Source organism: Seriola lalandi, unplaced genomic scaffold (genome assembly GCF_002814215.2).
Source record: "Seriola lalandi dorsalis isolate HSWRI2012SDOR001 ecotype SW California unplaced genomic scaffold, Sedor1 jcf7180002053794, whole genome shotgun sequence".
NCBI lineage: Eukaryota > Metazoa > Chordata > Actinopteri > Carangiformes > Carangidae > Seriola > Seriola lalandi.
The window spans coordinates 36,956-58,941 of NW_019524347.1; the positions used below are offsets into that span (position 1 = coordinate 36,956).

Consider the following 21,986-nt stretch of genomic DNA (forward strand, 5'->3'; position numbering starts at 1 on the left):
ATTATGACCTAAAGGTATCCTCCAGAAATGTATGATTTTGGCCTCTGTGTGGACCAAAAGCAAAGTCAAGCGGCTGGCATCTTAAATAAATGCTAAACACTGTAGCATGACCAAGAGGCTTTTTTCATGATCACTTTTTCTACCAACTGAAGTGGTATGCCTGAGAGAGTGAAGTAAAAAAATAAAAGTATGAAGTCACCAAACATTGTCATGTTCATTACTTGTGGTTTTCGTCTTTTTGCCTCATTTTTGTCCTCCCTTGTATTTTCATTTACCCTGTTTTATAAATTCATCAAGAGTAGACAGGGGCAGGGAGGGCAATGATTTTCAAAGCACCCTCCACTGAACAAACAAACCATCATGGCAGTGATTTATCTCGAAACAGATCAAAGGTGGTGCTAATGTCAAGATTCTCTTTGTTCTCAGACACGCAGGTGCACACATGCACACAAAAACAAACCTGATTCAGACACCCCTACAAATACAATACAATAGCATTTGTTAAATATCAAGTATGACATTGCATATTTGATGGTTTCTTAAGCAAGTACTTGTTGGCCTTCACAGACTTCCTTGTTGTCAATCTCCATTTTTAACTAGCCTGTTACATGGGTTATACAAACATCATAGAAAGGGGCAGGATTTGTATTTGAATACTCAAAGCATGTCAACAACCGCTCAAAATCAGCTGAAGCCACAGCAGCTGCAGGTTTAGGCTCCAGCTCCTGCTACATGTTTGCGCTAACATCTAACACTCCACACATACTGTTCACTTAGATTTAGACTTTCAGGACCATAATAATGCACTGACTCATCCTAACCAGAATTATGACTCTTTGACCCAAAGAGTCTGGGAACTTTTGGGTATTTACAGAAACAGCATCACTACTGTGGAGGCAGGTGTTGTGATTCATGGATTCTCTGACTTATTCACCCTTTTACTTTTAAGAGACAGAAAATATCAGCATCCAAGTAAATCTACATCCACACCTTGGCTCAAACACATGGTATCAACGTTTATGTTTTCCCTGTTATACATCGAGCGGGCTAAATTCTTCATACTTCATGTATTATGGCTGACAATCAATAAAACACAGAAAAGCTGAGTCAATGTTGATATCTGAACACAGCTCTGTGCCATGCTTCAAACTCATAAGAAAATTATTAACTTGCACCACCAAGTAAGTGGGTGAAGATTGTAAATCACTGATTCTGGGTTTGTTCAAACAACTCAGCACTTGATCATGTGATGATGAAACTACTTTTGCAGGCATTTACTCTTAAGTCCCATGTATCTTTTAAACTCTGATCTACTAAAACTTGACTACGGTATGCCAAAGCCAAGTCAGCAAGAGATATATAAAGATATCAGAAAGTGCAGTGCGAAGGAAACATGATGAATAAGAAGATGTGGTGGTTGGTGGAGAGTTTTTGACAGTGCACCCTGTGTACACTCCCCCATGTGCTGACCACAGCGCTCACACCAAGCAGAGACACAGAGAGAGAAGCGATTTGACCTTTTCAGTAGGTCTTTGGATGTCTCTTGCACAGCCCATGGCCCTGGGCGAAGTCAAACTGAAAATCCACTACAGGCCACTCAAACACACACACACACACAGTGCAGCACAATGGAGAGTGGCCTCTTTACCTTGGCCTGTCGCCTTCTCTCGCTGCCCTTTCTAGTGAAAATGTCAGCCCGTCCTTCTCCTTCTCTCTTTCCTTTTTCTGCTTCTCTGCCCAGGTGACACAAAATTCATACAGCAAAAATGAAGAAAAACAATGTCCGCCCACCCTGCTCCACAAACACACACTGTACCACAAATGTTTCAAGCGTCTAGTTGATGGTGTTTGGAGCTTGCAGGCAGTGTCTAACTTAAACTTCAGCAGTACAAGGCATGATCACTGCTGATACACAAAATGGAATAAAAAAGGCAGCTACACTGACTCAGTGAAACCAGCATGAATGTGCTGAAGTACCTTTCTGACCAGTGGGCAGTAGATGAGACAGACATGATTATGAGACCACTGTACAGAACCAGAAAACAGATAACCCTCAGCAGAAACACACACACTAAGTTACACACATTGCCAATGCCACTCATCTGGCATCTACAAAGGCTAGAAATCAAATCTTATAAATGTTTTTAGTTTTTTTTAAACAGTGTTACAGCCACTAATGCATATTGTTTTCATTCACAAGTCCTTGCAAAACAAAAGTAAACTCTTCAAATAAAAAACCATTAGCTTCACTAATGCATTCATCTTCCTGAAATATGAAGGATTACACAAAATGTACAACAGCACTTCATCTGATCCTCAAAACACAGAACAGATATAATTGAAAACACTGTCATTTTAAAATAAGAGATACTGTTCCATCGTAACCTGAAAATGCTTAGCAACAGCTACAGTATATTTGTTAGTGATCTGATCTGTTGCAACTACCCCAAAATGTAACAAGGCGAAACAGAAAACAGACTAAAGTCTGTCTTATCAGGGAACTCTAATAGAGAAATGGAAACAGGAAAAAGGAGAAGACTCATTAAAGAGAAAGTATTTTTGAGCAGCTCTCATTGCTTTTCCATTTATTGAGCAGCTGTAAACTCTTTTAAAATTAATTTACAGCCTGAACACATAAGAGGGAGAAAATTAAAAACCAGGAAATATGTAAGAAGAGAAACAGGAAGGCTTTGTGAGGAAAGAAAAATTTAAATTGGTAAACAGCAGAGAGGTAGAGAGAATATAGGGAATTTATAAGAGACAGTGGCAGAGACAAGATGAAAGCTAGAGAGGAGGTATACTGTGGTGTTAGTCAAGGTCTGTGAAGAGGGGAATCCTACTGCTACTCCTGAGGGCATGTGGACCGTGGACATTGTGGGGTGTTATTATGTGCATCTGCATGCATGTAAGGAGGATCTGTGAAACTACTTTTTGTTGTCATCTATTCAGATAAATGCGCGAAACTCTGGGATTGATTTTTTGGCCAAAGCAAGACCTAAATTATCCAATTAGAGCTCTGTGTACACAAAGCTGAAACACACTATATTTCAAACATCTTTCATGAGAGGGGCCCATTGTGGTGTTCACTCAAACATACATTTTGTCATAGCTCCAAGTTCAAATGTTGTGTCACACTGACTACTACTCCTAATTATGATTACAAACAACCATGGGCAATGTATGTTGTACAATAAAATGTTTCTAAATTATAATCATAGCATAGCTGCAACATTGATTGATATTAAATCAATTAGTCATTGGACAGAAAGTAAATTGGCAACTATTTTATAGCTGAATCATAATGTCATTTTTCAAGCAAAAATAACCAAACATTTGTTTCTCAAATGTGAGAATAAGATGCTTTTCTTTGCTTTTCCATGCATGATAATACACTGAATATCTTTGGATTTAGGTGAAGACATTTAAATACATCATCTTAGGGTGTGAGAAATTTTAACAGATATTATTCATTAGTACTAATAATCATTAGTTGCCATCCTAGAAAATAGATAAGGGCAGTAGTCCTTTACAGCACGTGCTCAAATATAATATACAAGATGTATTGACCCCTGTAATCCTTTGAACATAAAACAATCTCTACAGCGTTGACATGACATGAATTAAAATGGAGCCGCAGCACACGCCAATCTTCTTGCATCTTGCAGCAAACTGAAACAAATTACTTGACATAATCTGCAAATACTAACCGACCATGAGTGCAGTGTGAGGATGCTAGCTGTCTGCGGGTTCTATTTTCATGCCAGGGTAAAAGCTAGAGCAAACAGCACTATGACAAGGAAGCAGAAAAAATGTCTTTGTCTTTGACTCCAGATCTGCGGTGTAGTTTATTCACACTTTGCCGCTATGTATGAAAATAATAACATTTTCCTATTTAAAGAAGCCATCTCTATGTCGTTTTTGTCACGCTCCACTGTGAGTGGCATAGCTGTTTAAAGAGTATGAGACAAGTGAAATAACTTGCTTTACTAGCATACCCTCCAATTCTTATGCCATTTGTATTAACCCATCCCCACTTTTTGCTCATAGTTTGCCTGCATGAGCAAAAATAGCAGGTGTGCATAGAAACAGTCAAACAGTTCTCGTATGTAAGACCTAGCTCTGCACACTGTTCATTCTCATAGAACTCCTTATCTCATCTTGCTCACGCATAAAACTAGCCTCGAGCTAGACAAGGTACCTCTAAGACGATGCATGGTATAAGAACAGAAGAAATAAAGTCTTTGAATGCTTCAGTTGAGGAATTCTGTTAAACAATGACTGAGAACTGCCTCAAAATCCGTGGCACGTACACTATACAAAATTGCAGATACTAAATATTATTGAGAAACCTACCTCATTTTTATTTGCTTGTTTCTTTTTTTTAGAGCAGTCACACAACTGGGGAGGGGGTATAGGAGTTGCTAGGGGCGGGGACATGGTCCCTCCAGCTTCCCACCCACCAACAGCATCACTACAGTCTTTGCAGAAGTAGAAAAATACCTTATCCCCTGTCAGTGTGCTTCCTCAATAACTCTATAGTTCAGGATTGTGTGTGCAAATTTGTAACCAAAACCAGAGACTCCTTTGTGATGGATAAAAGAGTACACATCTACTCTCATGGGGCCCCATTATGTGCCTACAAATACAACACTTTTTTTTTTTTTTAGTTCAAACATACTCCACACTATTTTTGAGTGAGACTTAAGCTCAAGACCTTGCTCACTCACACAAACACAAAGACACACAGCAGAGCACTGCGGCTGGGCTGATCAATCTCCTCTCTGTCAGTCCTGTTTAGCATCAGGATGTTTGGTGCTGTCACTGACAGCCTGCGGAGACCATCCAATCAATAAAGAACTGGATATAGCATACAACTCCAATTGATTAATTGTTTCTGGCAAATTTGAACCAATTTAACCTCACTCCTGCAAAAACATCACTGGCCTGCGGTCATGATGCAACAAGTATGACGTATACACAACTGTCAGACTTTTATTGAAGATGGTACAGTCAAACTTTACAAACAGGCAACAACACTGATACCCTCCCTACAAGACTGAGAGCTTCAGCAAATAACTGATATATTCAACTACAGCAAATTACGACACTACACTCTGTCTTGACATTCTTCATCCTGGGGATAACATTCTGGAAACCAGTACATTAGCATCCAGTAGCGATATTTGTTACAAACTGGAAATTGAATCAAACTGTGTCCTTCTAGTGCTCCAGTTATTTCAAATGAAACACTGCAGACTCTCATTTGGTAACGTAACAGCACACAGATGATGAGATGCTTCAGGTCGCTATTTTTATGTTTTTTTTTCCAGCACAGAGCGTTCTGTGCTTGACTGTGACACAGTGAATAAATCCTACATGAAAAAAAGGGCAGTTATAATAAAAATGACCAATTAATTAAAGCTGCAATAAAATTGGTGTATTTCACCATTAATTTATCATATTTTACATTTATATTATCAATAATCCAATAAAATGACATAAACCAACAAAGAATTATCCTGCTTGTCAGGATCATGTATGTAGCCAAAGTCTGATACCGACCTAAACTAGCTAGCAAGTCTAGAACTTCATTGCTGTCCACAAACAATGAAAAACACACAGAGAAGCGCCATACCACATCATAGGGTGGTATATTTCTCTATTACAATAAACACAGAACAGTCCTTTCAACATTGATCTACTCTGCAGTTATCTAAAAAATTCTTTGGCCATGATCATTTTAATCATGATTAATGATCAGTGTGTCACCCACCGCAATAATTTTAATTTTTTGATTTTGTTTTACCAACCTGTTAAAGGGCCAGTACACAGTTGGATTGATTGGATTGCTTTGGAACCCCCCACCCCCCCACTGTTCTGATGTCAGGTGATGGGGGTGTGTGTCCAGCCATTTCTGTGACTTTTCAAAACCCACACTGCATCATTCACACTAACTTCACATAAATGAAACACTACAATCTAGTGCAGCACTATGAAAGCCTTCCTAGAGTGACTGTCTGAATATGTGCAACGTTATCACCATTTCTAAACAATATCATGACCACTCTCTACAAAAGCCGGCTTTTCACCCTGCATTTGAGTGTAGCCATTTGGATCAAGTATAAATACTTTTGATTTCCAAAGTGGTTGGACAACCCATCATACAAACCACCTCTCTTAGTATAACATGACCCTTACTATTCCTGCATAATTCCCTATAATATGTGGTAAAAAGTAGGGTCTGAATGACCTGTAATGCATGATATCGTTACCTTCTCCTTGGTGCCAGCCTGTGTGGTATCGGGCCTGGTACGAATGGTAAATGGGGATGCAAGCCTCAGCAGGATTCCCTGGAACGAAGGCTCCATCTTGGGTGAGACAATCTCAAAACAGTCCCTGAATGAGAGGCTCCGGTGAGGCTCAATGCGAGCCTGCCTCCTCAGTCCTTCTCCGAGCTGCAGTAGCTCCATGCGAGGCCCCAGGACAAGGTGGAATGGAAAGGCACGGCAAAACGTGGCCAGACCAATGCGCAGATCACTGGGGTTGGTGGAGAGTGAGGTGGGGGGCCGTTTGGTGCTCGCTGAGGCAGCATTTGGGAGGGAGGAGAGGGAAGGAGGGCACGTCTCCTGGATTTGGAAGGACAGGCAAACTGTGGGAACAGAGGTTGGAAAAGGAGAGGGAGGGGACGGGGACGAAGAAGGTGAGGCGGTGGGGGACGCAGTTGGAGTTGGGGTTGCAGAGTCACCATCTGTGTGTTCTGCATCTTCATTGGGCAATAAAGGAGTTAGAGGTGGCACCTCTTCCACCTCAACCTCTGAATGAAAGATACGCCTGGCAACAGCTCTGATCAAACCTGGCATGACCAATCCAACAACAGGAGCAGGGTTGAAACAATGAAGAAGCAACACTTTCCCTCTTCCACCTCGTTCTCCAATCTTGTCCAATTTTCTTCGCCCTTTCTCCTCCTCGTGGGGATCCTTGCACTGGAAGGAGGGGCTCTCAGATGATGCACGGCGCCCCGTGGAGGTGCGAATGTGTTCCAAAATGGCGTCAAAGCCATTGAAGAAGTCCTGGAGGTTCCCACCTACGGCCCGAAGCACTCTTTCATTTTCTTCAAAGCAGAGGCCAAAGAACTCCTCTCCGAAATGTTCTCGCAGCTCACAGAATGGTACTCCTGGGAGAGAGGGGATGCAAAACACCAATTCAGCAATGCAGAATTATACTCTACTGAGGATACACACAAATTATCAACATGACAGACAGAGATACACAACAAACCGAACAAAAACCAAGACTTGCATCTTGGTTCACTGTCTCTCAGTATATTTCTAAATGCAGAAATCTGCACTTGAACCCATAAGTATGTATAATAATGTCTTGTTGCAGTTGCCTTCTAAATTAAACCTAATGTTACCTCAGCTCCAAGATTTAAATTCAGCAAAAAAAATTGAGCATATCAACCACAGAAAATCAAAGTAATCAAAGATCAAAGCCTTGCTAAAATAATGAATATTGATAAGATAAAATAATCATGTCACATGCCTACTGACTGAATAATACATAAGAAAAAAATGGGATTAAAGGATTACAGCAACATTTAAAATGACATTAAATATAAATAAAAATTCCAAAAATGTGCTTGAATATAAACAAAATTTGGGACGCGCTCATGTAGACATCACAGGACAGGACTACACAAACTGCCTGTTCCCTCGTCAAAACTGGAACTCATAAACTCATAAACACATAAACTAAAATGATTTTAACATGGCACACAGTATTTACAACAGCACATACATGGGCGATAGATGTATGATATTGACAGCCAGATCGTTGTGGCATTAGCAGTGACGTTGGGTAGTGACTGAAAAAAATGAAATCGCAAATACAAGGGGCCAAACAGTTTGTTTTTTTTTACATGACGACTGACTTCAACTTTGGAGACAAATTGGAGAAGAACTGCTGCTTTTCGAATTGAAAGCAGCCAGCTGAGGAGGTAGGGGAGGGACAGATGCCTTCTTTGGCACTAAGATCTCCTGGACGCCTCCCGCTGGATGTATTTCAGGCATATCCAACTGGGAGGAGATCCCGGGGCAGATACAGAACATGCTGCAGGGACTGTATATCCCATCTGGCCAGGGAACACTTCGGGACCCTGAGAGCTGGAGGATGTTGCTGGGGAGAAAGATGTCTGCTACCACGACTTGAACCCAGATCAGCGGCATAAAATGGATGGATAAATGGATACAATGCACCAAGTCAGATCCGTTTTACTCATGGAAGGCTGTCCCAGTTGCTGATTGTGTAACAAGACACTATAATTATACATAGACTGCACAAACAAATTGAATGGACAGCATACCACAAATTTGCTCTACGCTTGTATTTATTTAAATGTAGCCTTTTTTTTTTATTTTTGTCACAACCCAGAGAGATTGAGAGGAGAAAAATTAGATTTAAAAGAACAAGGTAGAAAGAAATGGAGAGAGGAGAGGATGATCTGTAGGCAAAGGCAGATGGAGACTAAGAAAGGAGAGGAAAAGCATGGCAGAAAGCTGAGAAGGCAAGAGATGGAGATGGATAAGAAGTTGACTGAGGGACAGAGGAGTTAACAAATACTGTGGCAGCTTACAGTTAATGCAGTGGCGGTATCTCAGCACAACAAAAAGACATGACAGAGGAGGAGGACTGGGCAGATAGAGGCAGGAAGAGATCTTAGATGGTACAGAGGGAGGACGAAGCTGTACCGGGTGACTCACCGGGACAGTGTGTGTGTGAATTGTTTTTTCATATTAGGCCACGAAGACAGTAGAAGCCTCCAGAGTGAGTCATCCAATGTGTGTGTGTTTTTGCATGTCTAAATAGTTGTATAGTTGTGTCTATTTGCACACTACCTAGGCCATGATACTGTATCTCTATTCTTTTTGACTACAATGTGTTTTAGAACCCTGGGGGTTGTTTTGTGTGTGTGTGTGTGTGTGTGTGTGTGTGTGTGTGTGTGTGTGTGTGTACAATTGTCCACACACACATAAACAAACAATATTAATACTGAGGACATGCATAGGGGGAAAAAGAGAGAAGCATAGCTATTTGTGTCTTGGCATGCAATTAAAAAAAATCTGAGTACAGTACAATTGATCCGAAGCAATAACATAAAAACAATACAGCCTGAATCAATGGGATGGGAAGTATATACAAAATATATACATAAACACATACTCACCCAGTATGGTGGCCATGTATTGTAGGATTTGCAGGACATCTTCCTCTGAACCAGAATTTTCTAGAAATGGACACTTGTCCTCTCTCTTCTCTCGTCGCCTCTCCTCACTGCCAACTTCCTGACACCTGTGAAAAACACAAAGCCAACACATACATACATACACATACACACACAGGATACGCCATGAGATCAGCAAATAGGAAAAGCTAATAAGGTGTTCTTTAGATAATATGAACATGAACGTCTAATCTTATCACATCAAGATGTACCATGGGCTTTTTGGTTTTAGTTGTTTTATGCCAACAGCCATCAGGCTGTATCACCTCACTACAAACTGTACTGTCACTTATTAGATTTGTTGTGGTGGTGGCAAAAATCTCAAAGATACTATCTGTGTGGATAAATACCACTAAGGTTAAGTGAGAATTTGTACATTTTTTTGTGATCTGACACTTTGATTAGCCTGTGTAGGTTCATATTTGTTGGTCACTAAGCAGATCCAGCAATGCAGTGGGATGACAGAAAGACAGGGAAATGTGCTTAAATGTCATCTCAACAATGGTAATCAAGGAGGAGCAAGCAATGCTCTTTCACTTCCACCGACAGATTTATTAAACACACATTTGTCCAACAGAAGGAATATTATTTGTTTTCAGGTTTATAGAGATACTGTATCTCACAATAACATTGGCCACGATAATCATGCCATTAAATGTTTCTATTAGCTTAAAACACAAAGACCCATTATGAAGTATCACTTCATTCAATCACATCCCCAATAAGACAAACAGAAACCAGTGTAACAAAGTTATAATTCTGAAGGCCAGCTCAGACCAGTGTTTTTCAAACAAGGGCTCAGTTGCATTGTACATGAATCAAGCAGAGAAAAAAAATGAGTGACAGGAAAATCATCAAAGAAAAACAAAAATCAGAAAGGTCCCGATCCAATGTTTATATTTGTATGCAGTATGTGCTTCACGGACAGTGTTACAACGTGTTGTGCCTGGTGGAGGGTTTTACTGTTTTGACAGGGAGGGATAGTAAAAAGAGAGAGCGAGAGACAAGAGGTGAGGGATTGTTGTCCATACAGTATGTCTGTCTGTCTCTCTGACTGGCTGAAAAAGACAGGGACACAGGGAGAACGAGGGGTAGCAGAGACAGTGACAGGCTCACGGAGCCTGAACAGGTGTGTGCATGTGCATGTGTGACAGACAGACTGACTGAGAAGTGAGAAAAATATTGGAAAAAGCGGAGAAAATGGGTGATGTGAGACACCAAGACAAGACAGCAGGTAGACAGCAAGACACAGAGAGAGAAGCTGAGTATGGAGATTGATGAAAGAGGACAAGAGTCAGAGAGGCAGACGGCAAGCGAGGAAGACAGTCTTACCTGATCTCTTGTTGTCTGTAGAATTGTAGAGTTCGCTGTAGGGCTTCCTGAACAGTCTGTGTCTGTGGGAAGAAGTGAATACATTAGACAAGTATATGTGTATTTGAATGTATGTACATTTATAGCACTTCAAAGCTTCAATATTGCATATATTCAGCAAATCCCTACTAATAAAATTACACTGAAATTGGTTGCCTCCTTTATTTGTGTTGCGAATGGCTCCCATCACATCAGTGTTCATGAGGACACATTCTAAATCCATAACACAGTAAACACACGGTATTTATTTGGTTATGGATTCCATAATTATTGCAATTCAGACTTAGGCTTAAAATATCTACTGTGAAAAAAGCTTATCTGTAAGACCACAGACTTCTAATGAAAAGTAAACATGGAAAACATACAGTACATTATATATAAATATATTTTCTACTTTGCTTGAGTATAGGTTGGTTCCAGAGTGTAATTACTGGAAAAAAAAACCACTATTGCTCTTGTTAATTAATTTTTTTTAATTTTTGTATTTAATATTTACATCTTTCAAAGGTCTGGAAAAAGTTTTCAAAATTGCCAGTAATAATAATAATTTATAAATGACTAAAATAAATATACTCCTGGATTGTCTGTGCGTCTGTTTGCATCTGTGTGTGTGTGTGTGTGTGTGTGTGTGTGTGTGTGTGTGTGTGTGTGTGTGTGTGTCAGTAGGTGTGTGCAGCTGGCGTATTTTGTGTTACTGACAGTCTAAGCTTGAGAGGGCGGGTCCAATGTGATTATCTGTGATGCGGCTCGAATGCTGGGCTGTAGTGACAATACTAGAACACAGTGTGCCAGCTGGAGAGGTCATTCTAGGGCCTCCGCCCATTCCGGACAGATACAGGAGCGATTTGGTGTGTGTGTGTGTGTGTGTGTGTGTGTGTGTGTGTGTGTGAGAAGGGACAGCGAGGGAGTGAGACAGATTGTAGAGCAAAAACATGGGAGGAAAGAAAGACAGTATGTACAGTCAGGGAACAAATATTCATGTTTTAAAGGTTAATACAGTTCATAATACAGGTGTCATATTGTCGCTAACCAACTGGACAAATACAAATGTTTTTTCTTTATGCTGCATTTACTGTACATATGTTCAACAACATCTGAAACAACAACTGCTGATAGAAAAATATTGTCTCTACAGTGAGCCACATGTCAACTTAGCAACAACAGGGACAAGATGGGCATTTTATACAAGCAACTGTGTAGACCCATAAATACATAGAAGGCCATATCTTTACAGCCTCTTTATGAGAAAAAAACTTTTACTCCCTGTTAACACTCTGTTCCCCAGTTACACATTTGTGTTAATGTCTACAGTATATGTGTGCGTGCATGTGTAACAATAGAAATGGTGTTTTCTCATGACTGTCCCCTCTAACTGCATCCTTGATTCAGCTACTCATTTACCACTGAACACGCACATTGTAGTGTGTGCACACAAGATTCTAAAACATGACCAAACACACTGGCACAAATTGTTATCAGCCACACACGAACACACACACACACACGCGCACACACACACATGCACACGTACACATGTGCAAACATACTATACACATACATCATCATTAGTCTGCATTGTTACAATCACTGGCATGTTTACTGTACACACAACTCCATACCCCGTCACACATTAATCTCACTCAGTCGTGCACACAATCTTGCTTAGATGGTAGGATATGGTTAGCAGCTAGTAGACCAATCAAGATCGCCCGGTCGTTGGGATAAGTTTTTCACACAATATCTATTCAGAAACAGAATCATGCTGATAAAGTGAATGTATCTGAACTGAATTAAAATCTTAAAAAGATAAATTATTGCAATGATGACAGTGTGTAGGCTGGTGAAAATTGTGTTCAGCAAATATTGGGGTATAAACTCTCAAAAGCTCCCTTCTTTCCCCTTATACTTTATGTTTATCCTTTCTTTCTCTAGTTCCCATCATCTTTATCCAAACCATTCTGTCTTTCTTGTTTAATCTGTTTCTTTACTTTGGGAGGGGAGCAGAACGTGACCGATGTTCTCCATTCCTCTTGCTCTGTTGCTCTGCATTGCTTTCTTTTCATGTGAGGCTCAGTTATACTTCTGTCGACTGTAGGTGAATCTGCCTTCCCTGTCTGTCTGTGTGACTGATTCCCTCCAGCACAAATACACAATCACACACACACGGTGCAGTGGACCAGCTCTTTGTTTCCTCCTCTTATTGTATCTTCCTCCTCCAAATTTCTATTAGCATGAACTGCCGTGGTCTATGGTCACAGAGCAGTAGATACTGGTGCTTCAGCACAGTTGGAAAGCTTCAACCAGTACTAAAGAAAATAGAAACTCATACACCAGATGAGACCTCGCAAGATAAATCCCAGCATGAGACGCATCAGGCCTCTCTGTCAGAGAGCAGGCAAGTAATAAAGCTGGTACAAAGAAAACAGTTGCTGTCGCAATCTGCTTTAAATGGTTAGAATGCAGCCAGTGCATCGGACATGGCAGTGGTAAATATTTTGCCCTGGCTGGGATAAATGATATGATATAATATCTGGCTGTTAGTCCCTGCAAAGGTTGAATGGACTTACTCTAAATTGCTTTGGACAAACAGGAATGTGAATGAATGTAAATTCTGACAAGTTGAAGAGACAATGATGTATTTTTAAAAATCAGTTTTTTTCAGTTGTTACTGAAATTTATACAGTGTACTGTGTCAGTTTTTCTGAAAGTATAGCATAGACCAACTGAATAATAAAGACTGAAAAAAAGGAGCACCGTCTTGTTCTTTTCTTCTAAGGTTTAGGGTCATTATCTTGCTGTAGGATAAAGCCCTGACCAAACAGTATGTGTTCCTTTGATAGTTGTCTTTTTGTCACCATTCTGACAGCAATATACAGTACTGCTTCCTGCAGTACAGTGTTGTCTTAATAATGCATCGTGAATGTCAAAAAACTTACATGATTCCAAAATCTGTACTGCTGTGTTGTTTTCATTATTATTATTGTGAATGAGAAATGGCCATTGGAGTTATGAATGGTTAGAGACCATCTCATGATGAGATCACACCAGCTGATCACAGCAACCAGTACTCATGGGTAAGACTACACCCATTTTCAAACTTGGCCTTCATTTTGACATCAACTACACATCTGTAAGGTTTCAAGACTGTATCTTACACGGTTGTGACGCCATCGTGTTGACAGACATGAAAAATACCTGCCAAAGTACTAAAAATCACCTCTGTGGTAGTTCCCTCTACAGTAGGTGTCTCCAGGACCACACATACACACAGACTCACAAGGTGAAAACAATACCAATCACATGCTGTTGCTGGGGGTAAATATCCTTTTCTGGTGGGAATCAAATCAGTGGAGGATGCGGAGATCAACATGTATTTTCCCCATTTTAAGAGACCAGCCCCATTTGTGGAAAGCATACAAAAAACAGAGACAACAGCCAACTTCATCTGGTAAACTCATACAATGTGGAGTAAAGACATTTCGGTGGAAACAGCCAACACGTGTACACACGAAGCAATGACTTAACTCTATATCCATCTCCTTAATAAAACTGTTTCCTTATAGGGAAGATGAGACCACAAATTTACAATGTGGATTTACCAGAATACACACATCAGCACACTAACACACTTTTCATATTTGTGGCCAACACTCGGGCCCTTTTGATCAACGTCATGGGTGACTAAGCTAATGGCCACCTTCCATGTGTATACACAAAACTGAGAGAGGGAGAGAGAAAATTAATGTTTGCACATGTGTGTGTGTGTGTGCGTTGCTGCTTCTGGGTCAGTGTGGTCAGGGTGAAGACAACCACAGAGAGCATGCTCTGTTCTCTCTGTCATGGTCCATTGCAGTCAACAACAGACACTGCCACTGCACGCAGTCTGTGTGTGTGTGAGTGTGAAGAGAATCAAAAAGATAAGGAACTGTGAGTGAGTGAGTGAGTATATTTGTGTCTGTTGGCTACTTTGCTTCTGTATGTTCCTACTTACGGCAGCAGTTAAATGTTTTGATAGAACAGTCATTATTAATGTATTCAGACACTGTAAAAAGACCTAGGACATTTACCTTTTCCCTGTCCTTGTGACCAAAGCACATTAACATAACGGCCCTGACATATTTACATTTTAAAAAAACTCTATTTATGCCCAGCTGATACCTGTAATTGCACTTACATGTAAACAAACAGATGTTTTCATGCAGACAGACACACACTCATACACATCCACAATTGCCCACATGTAAATGCTGGATATCATCACAACAGAGTGTGATACTAACGTGTCTTTAAGTGTTCCCTCAACCGTATTTTTTCACAGCTCTATTAAAGATCAGGGCCAGTAAGAGCTGCAGCTGAGAGCTGAAGTTGCCTCTCACTGGCAATCTCCAATATACACTAACTTCAGATTTTTAACTGTTTAATTTCATTATTCTGCAAGGTTGTGCCTGGGAAGCAAAAAGACTGACAATCACTGCTCTCTTATATTGATTTAATCTGCAACATGTATTTCTCCCCGGAAAGGGACCACAGGGTCATTTGCAGTTTGGAGAAACCTATTCCCACAACTTCCTGTAGTATAATGAAAACACAGCAGTAATCCTATTATCTGGGGAACCAACGTAAATAGACCTAGAACATATGAGAGATCACTCTTTGATCAGAAGCAAAGACTAGAGCACTAAATGTTTATTTATCCATCCATTTATCATCAATCCTTCAACCTATTCATAAACCCATCTCAAAATGTGGACTAGCCTATGTAAATTCGAACAAGATGTGACTGTGGGCTACTGGACTTTCCTCTGTGGAGTTGAGTAAGGGGCACAATCTATGCTTGGCTGCAAAAGGCTGAGAAACCTGTCAGTCAAGCAAGCAATACCCCAAAACATTCTTCTCTTTAATCCTTAATATCTCAACAATAGTGAAATCAAAACTAAAATATGCATTAGGTGTGAATCAGGCAATATTTTTATATCAACATTGAGTCGAATGGCTCACAGTAACGTATACTGATTGCTAGTACTGCGGTTACCACTGAGAATCAACACCATATTTTACACTTTCAGCTCTTGCTTTGGTTACCTGGACTGACAAAACTAAAACAGTGCCACCTCATATTGAACCGTGGCCAACTTATCACAGCTGACTCTGGTTTATAATGAGCCACATGCCCAGTATGAAATTGCAGACAGCACAAATTTACAACTGATTGGCGAAGAACATTAAGGAAGTCAGTGAGATAGATATTTTTCTCAGGGGTAAAAACCAAAACATGAAGCAGAACATCTGTAAATATTGCTCTTTAGATTCTTAGATTTAGATTTCTTTTTAGATTTACGTCCTATCTCAAATGGCAATTCTGTTTTGTCTACATCTTGAACATCTGTCTACTTCCCGGTATATTTTATTGTTGAGCACCTACATAGCTGGGGCCACATTACAGGAGATGCAATCAAATTTCAACTATGCAATAGCAAATGCCCTAATCACATGCCATCTATCACAATTGCGCTCAGTTTTAATAGCTACTTTATTACATTACAGCCTGTAATACAACTGAGACACAGATAGAACTGAGACACACAAACACAGAAACAGGCTCATTCGTCACACTCCTCACATCATTACATATACACAGACATGGCATGGGCATCTCTCTGTCTCTTTTCCTCACAACAACATACTTATTATATAATCTGCCAGATGATTCAGGCTATCAGAGGTGAAGGATGAAAAGGATTTTTTTTTTTTTTGCCTTTTCATAGAAGGCACAGCACACATCATATCATAATATGAGACATCGTCTGGGATTTTGAAGAATCATACTATGTGGGAATAGTTTGAATGTTGACTTTTCCCATGGCATGGAATGCTGTGTTTCTCTGAACTCTGGAGACAGCTTTAGCCTCTGGCTGTTTGGTCATCACAGTGACTGTTTACTACTGTGTATCATCTGAAGACCAACAGTCACTGATTTGGTCAATAATGCCCACTATTAACTGTACACAGCATGACAGACAAAATAGACTTTAACATTATCATTTTAACAGATTTAAGAAGAATGCTCCTCAACTTTTTGGGGAAAAAATTAATTTAGTTAGGTTATAAGGCATAGGATATTCCCATAAATGTCACTATTTAGAAGCCTAACAGCTGGCTAAGTCCCTACTACTGAAGTAGTTGAAGTAAGATGCCTAAATGAATACAGCACTACAACTTTCTATAGGAATATTTAATGACATTTCTTGAAGGCACAGTCAAGCTCTTCACGACCTGAGCTGGAGGCCTACCGTGGGTGAGGTCAGTCGCCTCAGGCTCTCTCCCAGCGAGTCCAGGTTCACCCGTCTCCTTCTGGTGACCCTCTTGTGGGGTCCACCGGGTCCTTGCTGCTCCTCGCCCGCCGGGCACGCCGACCTCTCGGCGAGGCTGCGGCCGTTCCAGAGCACCGCTCTGTGGGAGGAGGGGAAGGAAGAGAAGGGGCAGCCTCGGCTCTCCTCCGCCGGCTCCAAACCGCCGTCCCCTCCATCTCCCCCGGGGCTTTCGAGCCCGCAGTCCGAGCCCACCGAGCTGCTGAACGACTCGGAGGAGATCTTGCGCGACGACGAGGACATGGTGATGGTGAGGAAGAGGAGGAGGAGGATGGTGATGATGGCAGTGGTAGTGTTGAGGACGCTGATGGTGATGGTGATGATGATGGTGATGATGATGATGATGCTACAGCCGGTTCCGTACCACGTCCACCTCTACGCCGGGGAGTCATCAGATTGTGAGGGGTGGTAAGAGGGTTGGTGGAGGGTTGGGTGGGTGAGGGGGGTAAGGTCCTTCTATATAATTATGTATGCATATGAGTTGTGTATATGTAAGTGCGCGTGAGATAATAGGTCTGTCTGTGTCTATGTGTGCATGAGATGCGTCCGTCTGCGTGTGAGACTCAGCAACCTATTCAGAGGGAGAAGGGGGGTCGACGAGAACTAGAGCACTAACGGCACGCAAACATTTATGTAAGGGGGAGGAGGTGGCGGGGGTATCGCCTCTTAAAAACCGTCCTCCTTTGCCCCTAAAACAAATCCAACCTGCTCCCTGGGAGGCCAAACACTGTCCAAGAGGATGCTTCAAATAAAAAAAAAAATATAGGCTATCAAAACTATTTTGAAGCAGACGTTGTTTTAAGTGGCAAAATTGCAAAACAGAAAAATGACAAAGGTCGCCAAAATCGACAACATGTTGGTCCACCACGGTAATTCCGACACATGTTAATTATTCCTCTCGCACATTGTCAATGTTGGCATCCAACGAACGTGGCGTCTCCCCGTTTTCACCTCACTTGTGCCGGAGAGAAATCCCCAAAGTCACGGCAGATGTGTCAGTTTCTCTCTCTCCTCCGTCCCTTCTCCTCCTGCCTCTGTCCTCTGCGACAGCGGTTCTCTGGTCTGTCTGCCAACTAACGGTCCTCTCATCATTCGTCCATCTTTCACTTATATTCCCTCACCGCTGGCCCCTCGGCTTTTGACGTGTCGTCTCTTTTGGTAGTGGCGCGGTCGGAGCGTGCGTGCTGGGCGAAGAGGTGGCTCGAGATGGGGGAAGAGGGAGAGAAAGCGAGTGCGCGCGGTCAGCCAACAGCAGCACGCACCGCTGGTGTGAGGATGAGAACGGTCTGCCGAGCTCGCGCTGTTCCAGATAGATAGATAGATAGATAGATAGATAGATAGATAGATAGATAGATAGATAGATAGATAGATAGATAGATAGATAGATAGATAGATAGATAGATAGATAGATAGATAGATAATCCATTAAGGGGCCCCTTTGCGAAAAATATTGGGTAATACATTAAGTCCTGTGCAACCACAACTCCTGTATGAAGCAATTTACATATAATTGCTTTTGTAATGTAAATGAAGATTGTAACATAACTTCTTCCAGGAGATCCACTGCACTACATGGCCAACTGTGTGCATCACTAGCTAATGTTAGAGTTGGAGAGCTGGAGTCTGCTAACATCAACAAATTACACAATACAAACTCTTCAAACACAAATAAATGCACATGCAAGTTATATTTTCCTTTGATGGTCTAAATGCTGTTTAGTTCCTCTGCACTACTGAACCCCCCCACCCCACCGCTGGCCGCCCAAAGTCTCACATTCACTGCATGTCAGCCATGTCTTGGGGAAACATCAAGTTTGTTTCAAAAATTCGATTAAATTAAATTATAGCAGTTTGGTTATATACAGTACCAGACAGAAGTTTGGACACTTTAAAAGTGTAGGCAAGTGTAGGTTTGACATGTAGGCCTACTGGTATACAGCAGTAAATGACACTACATCCTACATATTCTCATTTAGTGACATCTTGGCAGGCAACATACAGGTGATTGTTCCTCAATTAACAAACTGGAAAAGCAACATCTGATAGTAATCAAATAACAGTCAGTTGCTGGCAATGTGCCAGATGTGTTCAACATGGGTATACAAGGACAAATATGGCTCCACAGGAAGATAATGGAGCTGGCAGCAGTGGTGCATGCTTGTTGCCTCCCATCAGAGAGCAGGATGATGCTCATGTCTGGCACTAATCACAGCCATGACCTTGACCTTGATTGGCAGAGCATGTCTGTTCATTAAGGCCCCCAAAGGGACAAGCAGAGAGACACTGAAACAGACTTGATGCATCATGCAAGTGCATGCATGTGCGCGCACACACACCACAGTGCAATTTCCTGGAGGTGCCTACTAATTCATTTGACTTTCTGGAGCAGCATGACCCCAATACATTGCATAGAATTTTGTTCTCTCTCTCTCTCTCTCTCTCTCTCTCTAACACACACCCACACACTCTCTCATTCTCTCACACACAGCCTGCACTAACACACACTCTAACACAGTCTCCATCTCCCTTTCCTTATCTGGTCGCTTGCTCTTAACAATCACTCTGCCATCCATCAGTTATAATGTGGGCATTTAATAAAGCTAACCCTACAATGGAATAAATAATGTTCCAGAGAAGATAAGGCCACTAGCTGAGGGACTGCCCTGAGCTGGCAGCCTGCCAGCTATAGCTGAGTACAGACAGGGCAAAAGCTTAGCAACTGTGCTATCAGGGAATTTGAACAGATAGTGAGGGTATACCACCTGGTGTTATATTCAATACATATATCTAACATGGATGGCCTCAAATTTACATTATTATCTCAAATGAACATTATATTGGTGATGAAGTACACAATCCTACGCTTACCCTAAGCATCATGCTTTGACTGCTCTAAAACATCAATGTGAATGTACATATGCAATTACATGTGCTGAAGAGTTGAGGAATTTTCTCTTATTCTTGTTGGTTTTGAATATAGATTCACATACAGCCAACATAAGTAAGACATTGTACGACACTACTTTACTTTAAGCCAGACACATTATTAATTTAGAATAAATTAATTAAGTATCAGGCAATGCAGTTTACAGTATTGCAGTAAATAGGCCCATAAAAAGTAAGAAAATGAGAAGAGAAAGGAGGGAATGACTAGCATATTTTCCAGACAGATTTACACTGTCATTTCAGCCTGGAACACACACAGAAACACACAGGTATTTCAAAGAGATGCATGAAAAAAAGAGGGGAAAAACCATATATAGACAAAAACATCCAGAAACTCACTCTTACACATACACACATACACACATACACACACACATACACATACACACACACACACACACACACACACACACACACACACACACACACACACACACACACACACACACACACACACTCTAAGGAGAGTTTACTCTGTCAAAATCTGAAATACGTGTAGGTGTGGAATGCAGGAAGATAAGAGGTTCAGCCCCATGATACACCAGCGAGTCCAACAAAGGTGTCTTTCCCAAGATATAAGCAGACAGTTGTGCAGACACACTGAGACATAAAACACAAATCTACATTTATCCCTGTGTCTGTCACACCACACACACAGACACACAATAAGAGCATTTCCTTGCTTTGTGCACTAGTCACTAGAGTTTAGATCTTTTATTTCTCTTGTGTGTGTGTCAAGTGTTTTAGCAGGCGTGTCAGCTTCAATTTTGTCACACAGAAGACATTTTATTATTGCCTCATCTTTCTGTCAGATATATGACCCCTGCTTGCTAATCATGCAGAATGACTGTGTAAAGTGTAAAACTGGACGTGAAAGAATTAAAAAAGAGAGGAAATCAGAGAATCCGAGGCAGAGAGTGCGAATGAATGAATGAAACAAAGCTACAGAGGACGAAACAGCATGGTGTGTGTGTGTGTGTGTGTGTGCATGAGAAACAGAGACAGGGAAAGAGAAACGGCTGTCTCAGTCATAAATCTGCCCCCAGCCAATCTAATTGGCCATAACCATACATCACTCCACGCCACTCTGCTGCTATTAACCATGAACCCGGGCCTCTCTGTCAGTTGTGCAATATAAATAACCTACTGTCCTGTCCCAGGGGATGGTTTCTACTGAACAACAGGGTTAAAGAGTAGCTAATTGTATGTTGTGGTGTTACACTGAAAATGCATTACAGATTCAGCTGAATTTCCTGAAAATGATGACATTAGGATTCGGTCCGTTTAATACACATTGTCATTGTGGGATGTGTTTTTTGGCAATTACATTATATTCAAGTGGCGTGCAATAGAGCTGACAAACTGAATTACTGCTGATTTACGATGGAATTGGCCCATTGATACACATATGAACGATGCATAATCCACAGTGCAGAGACTGTCCAGCAGCAGAGACACTATTGTGGCTATGGCTTGCAGATCTTTGCAACAAAACAGGTCTTACCAAGTTGGTGTTATAAGAATGATAAATAACAACAATGCATACTGCTTCCTCCTCGGGGAAATTAATTTTCTCCATGTCCCTGTGTCCTTGCTGACAGGGAGTTTACTTTTAGCAAACTCTAAAAATTCTTGTCTCAGTGTGACTTGAAATAATTGCAAGCTGAGGAGTGAGGTGATTTCAGGTAAAGTGTTTTTGGCAAATCACACTTCAGACCATAACATTTTCTCCAGTCCACATAAAGCGATGGGTTTTTTTTTTCACTACAACAGTTCCTCCTCAACCTGCCTACAGTGAAATAAAATTGTGGAAATGAATTCCAAACAAGTTATATCGACATAAACTGCACTCTCTTTTGTGGGAGTGTAACTTTCTGGTTGAGTGAGACAATTACTTTAACTTTAAAACTTATCATGCATGTGAGCAAACAATGCAAAAATATTTTTTCACATATCTCTGTCTAATAATAATTTTATCCATACATATAGTGTTCAGTAGTCAAATACACTGCTACTGAAAA

The 21,986-nt window shown here is 41.0% G+C and overlaps 1 protein-coding gene across 1 annotated transcript in view; it reads right to left on the reverse strand.

The window, feature by feature from the left end:
- Positions 1-18,245, reverse strand: part of gucy1a2 (guanylate cyclase 1, soluble, alpha 2) — a 38,630-nt gene extending 20,385 nt beyond the window's left edge. Inside the window, exons 1-4 of the mRNA XM_023401864.2 lie at positions 16,942-18,245; positions 10,613-10,674; positions 9,224-9,348; positions 6,273-7,174 (exon numbers count right to left, since the gene is read on the reverse strand). Of these exons, the coding sequence (XP_023257632.1) occupies positions 6,273-7,174; positions 9,224-9,348; positions 10,613-10,674; positions 16,942-17,262 (1,410 nt within the window). The 5' untranslated portion in view covers positions 17,263-18,245. The remainder of the gene's footprint in view (positions 1-6,272; positions 7,175-9,223; positions 9,349-10,612; positions 10,675-16,941) is intronic.
- Positions 18,246-21,986: the final 3,741 nt, after the last annotated feature.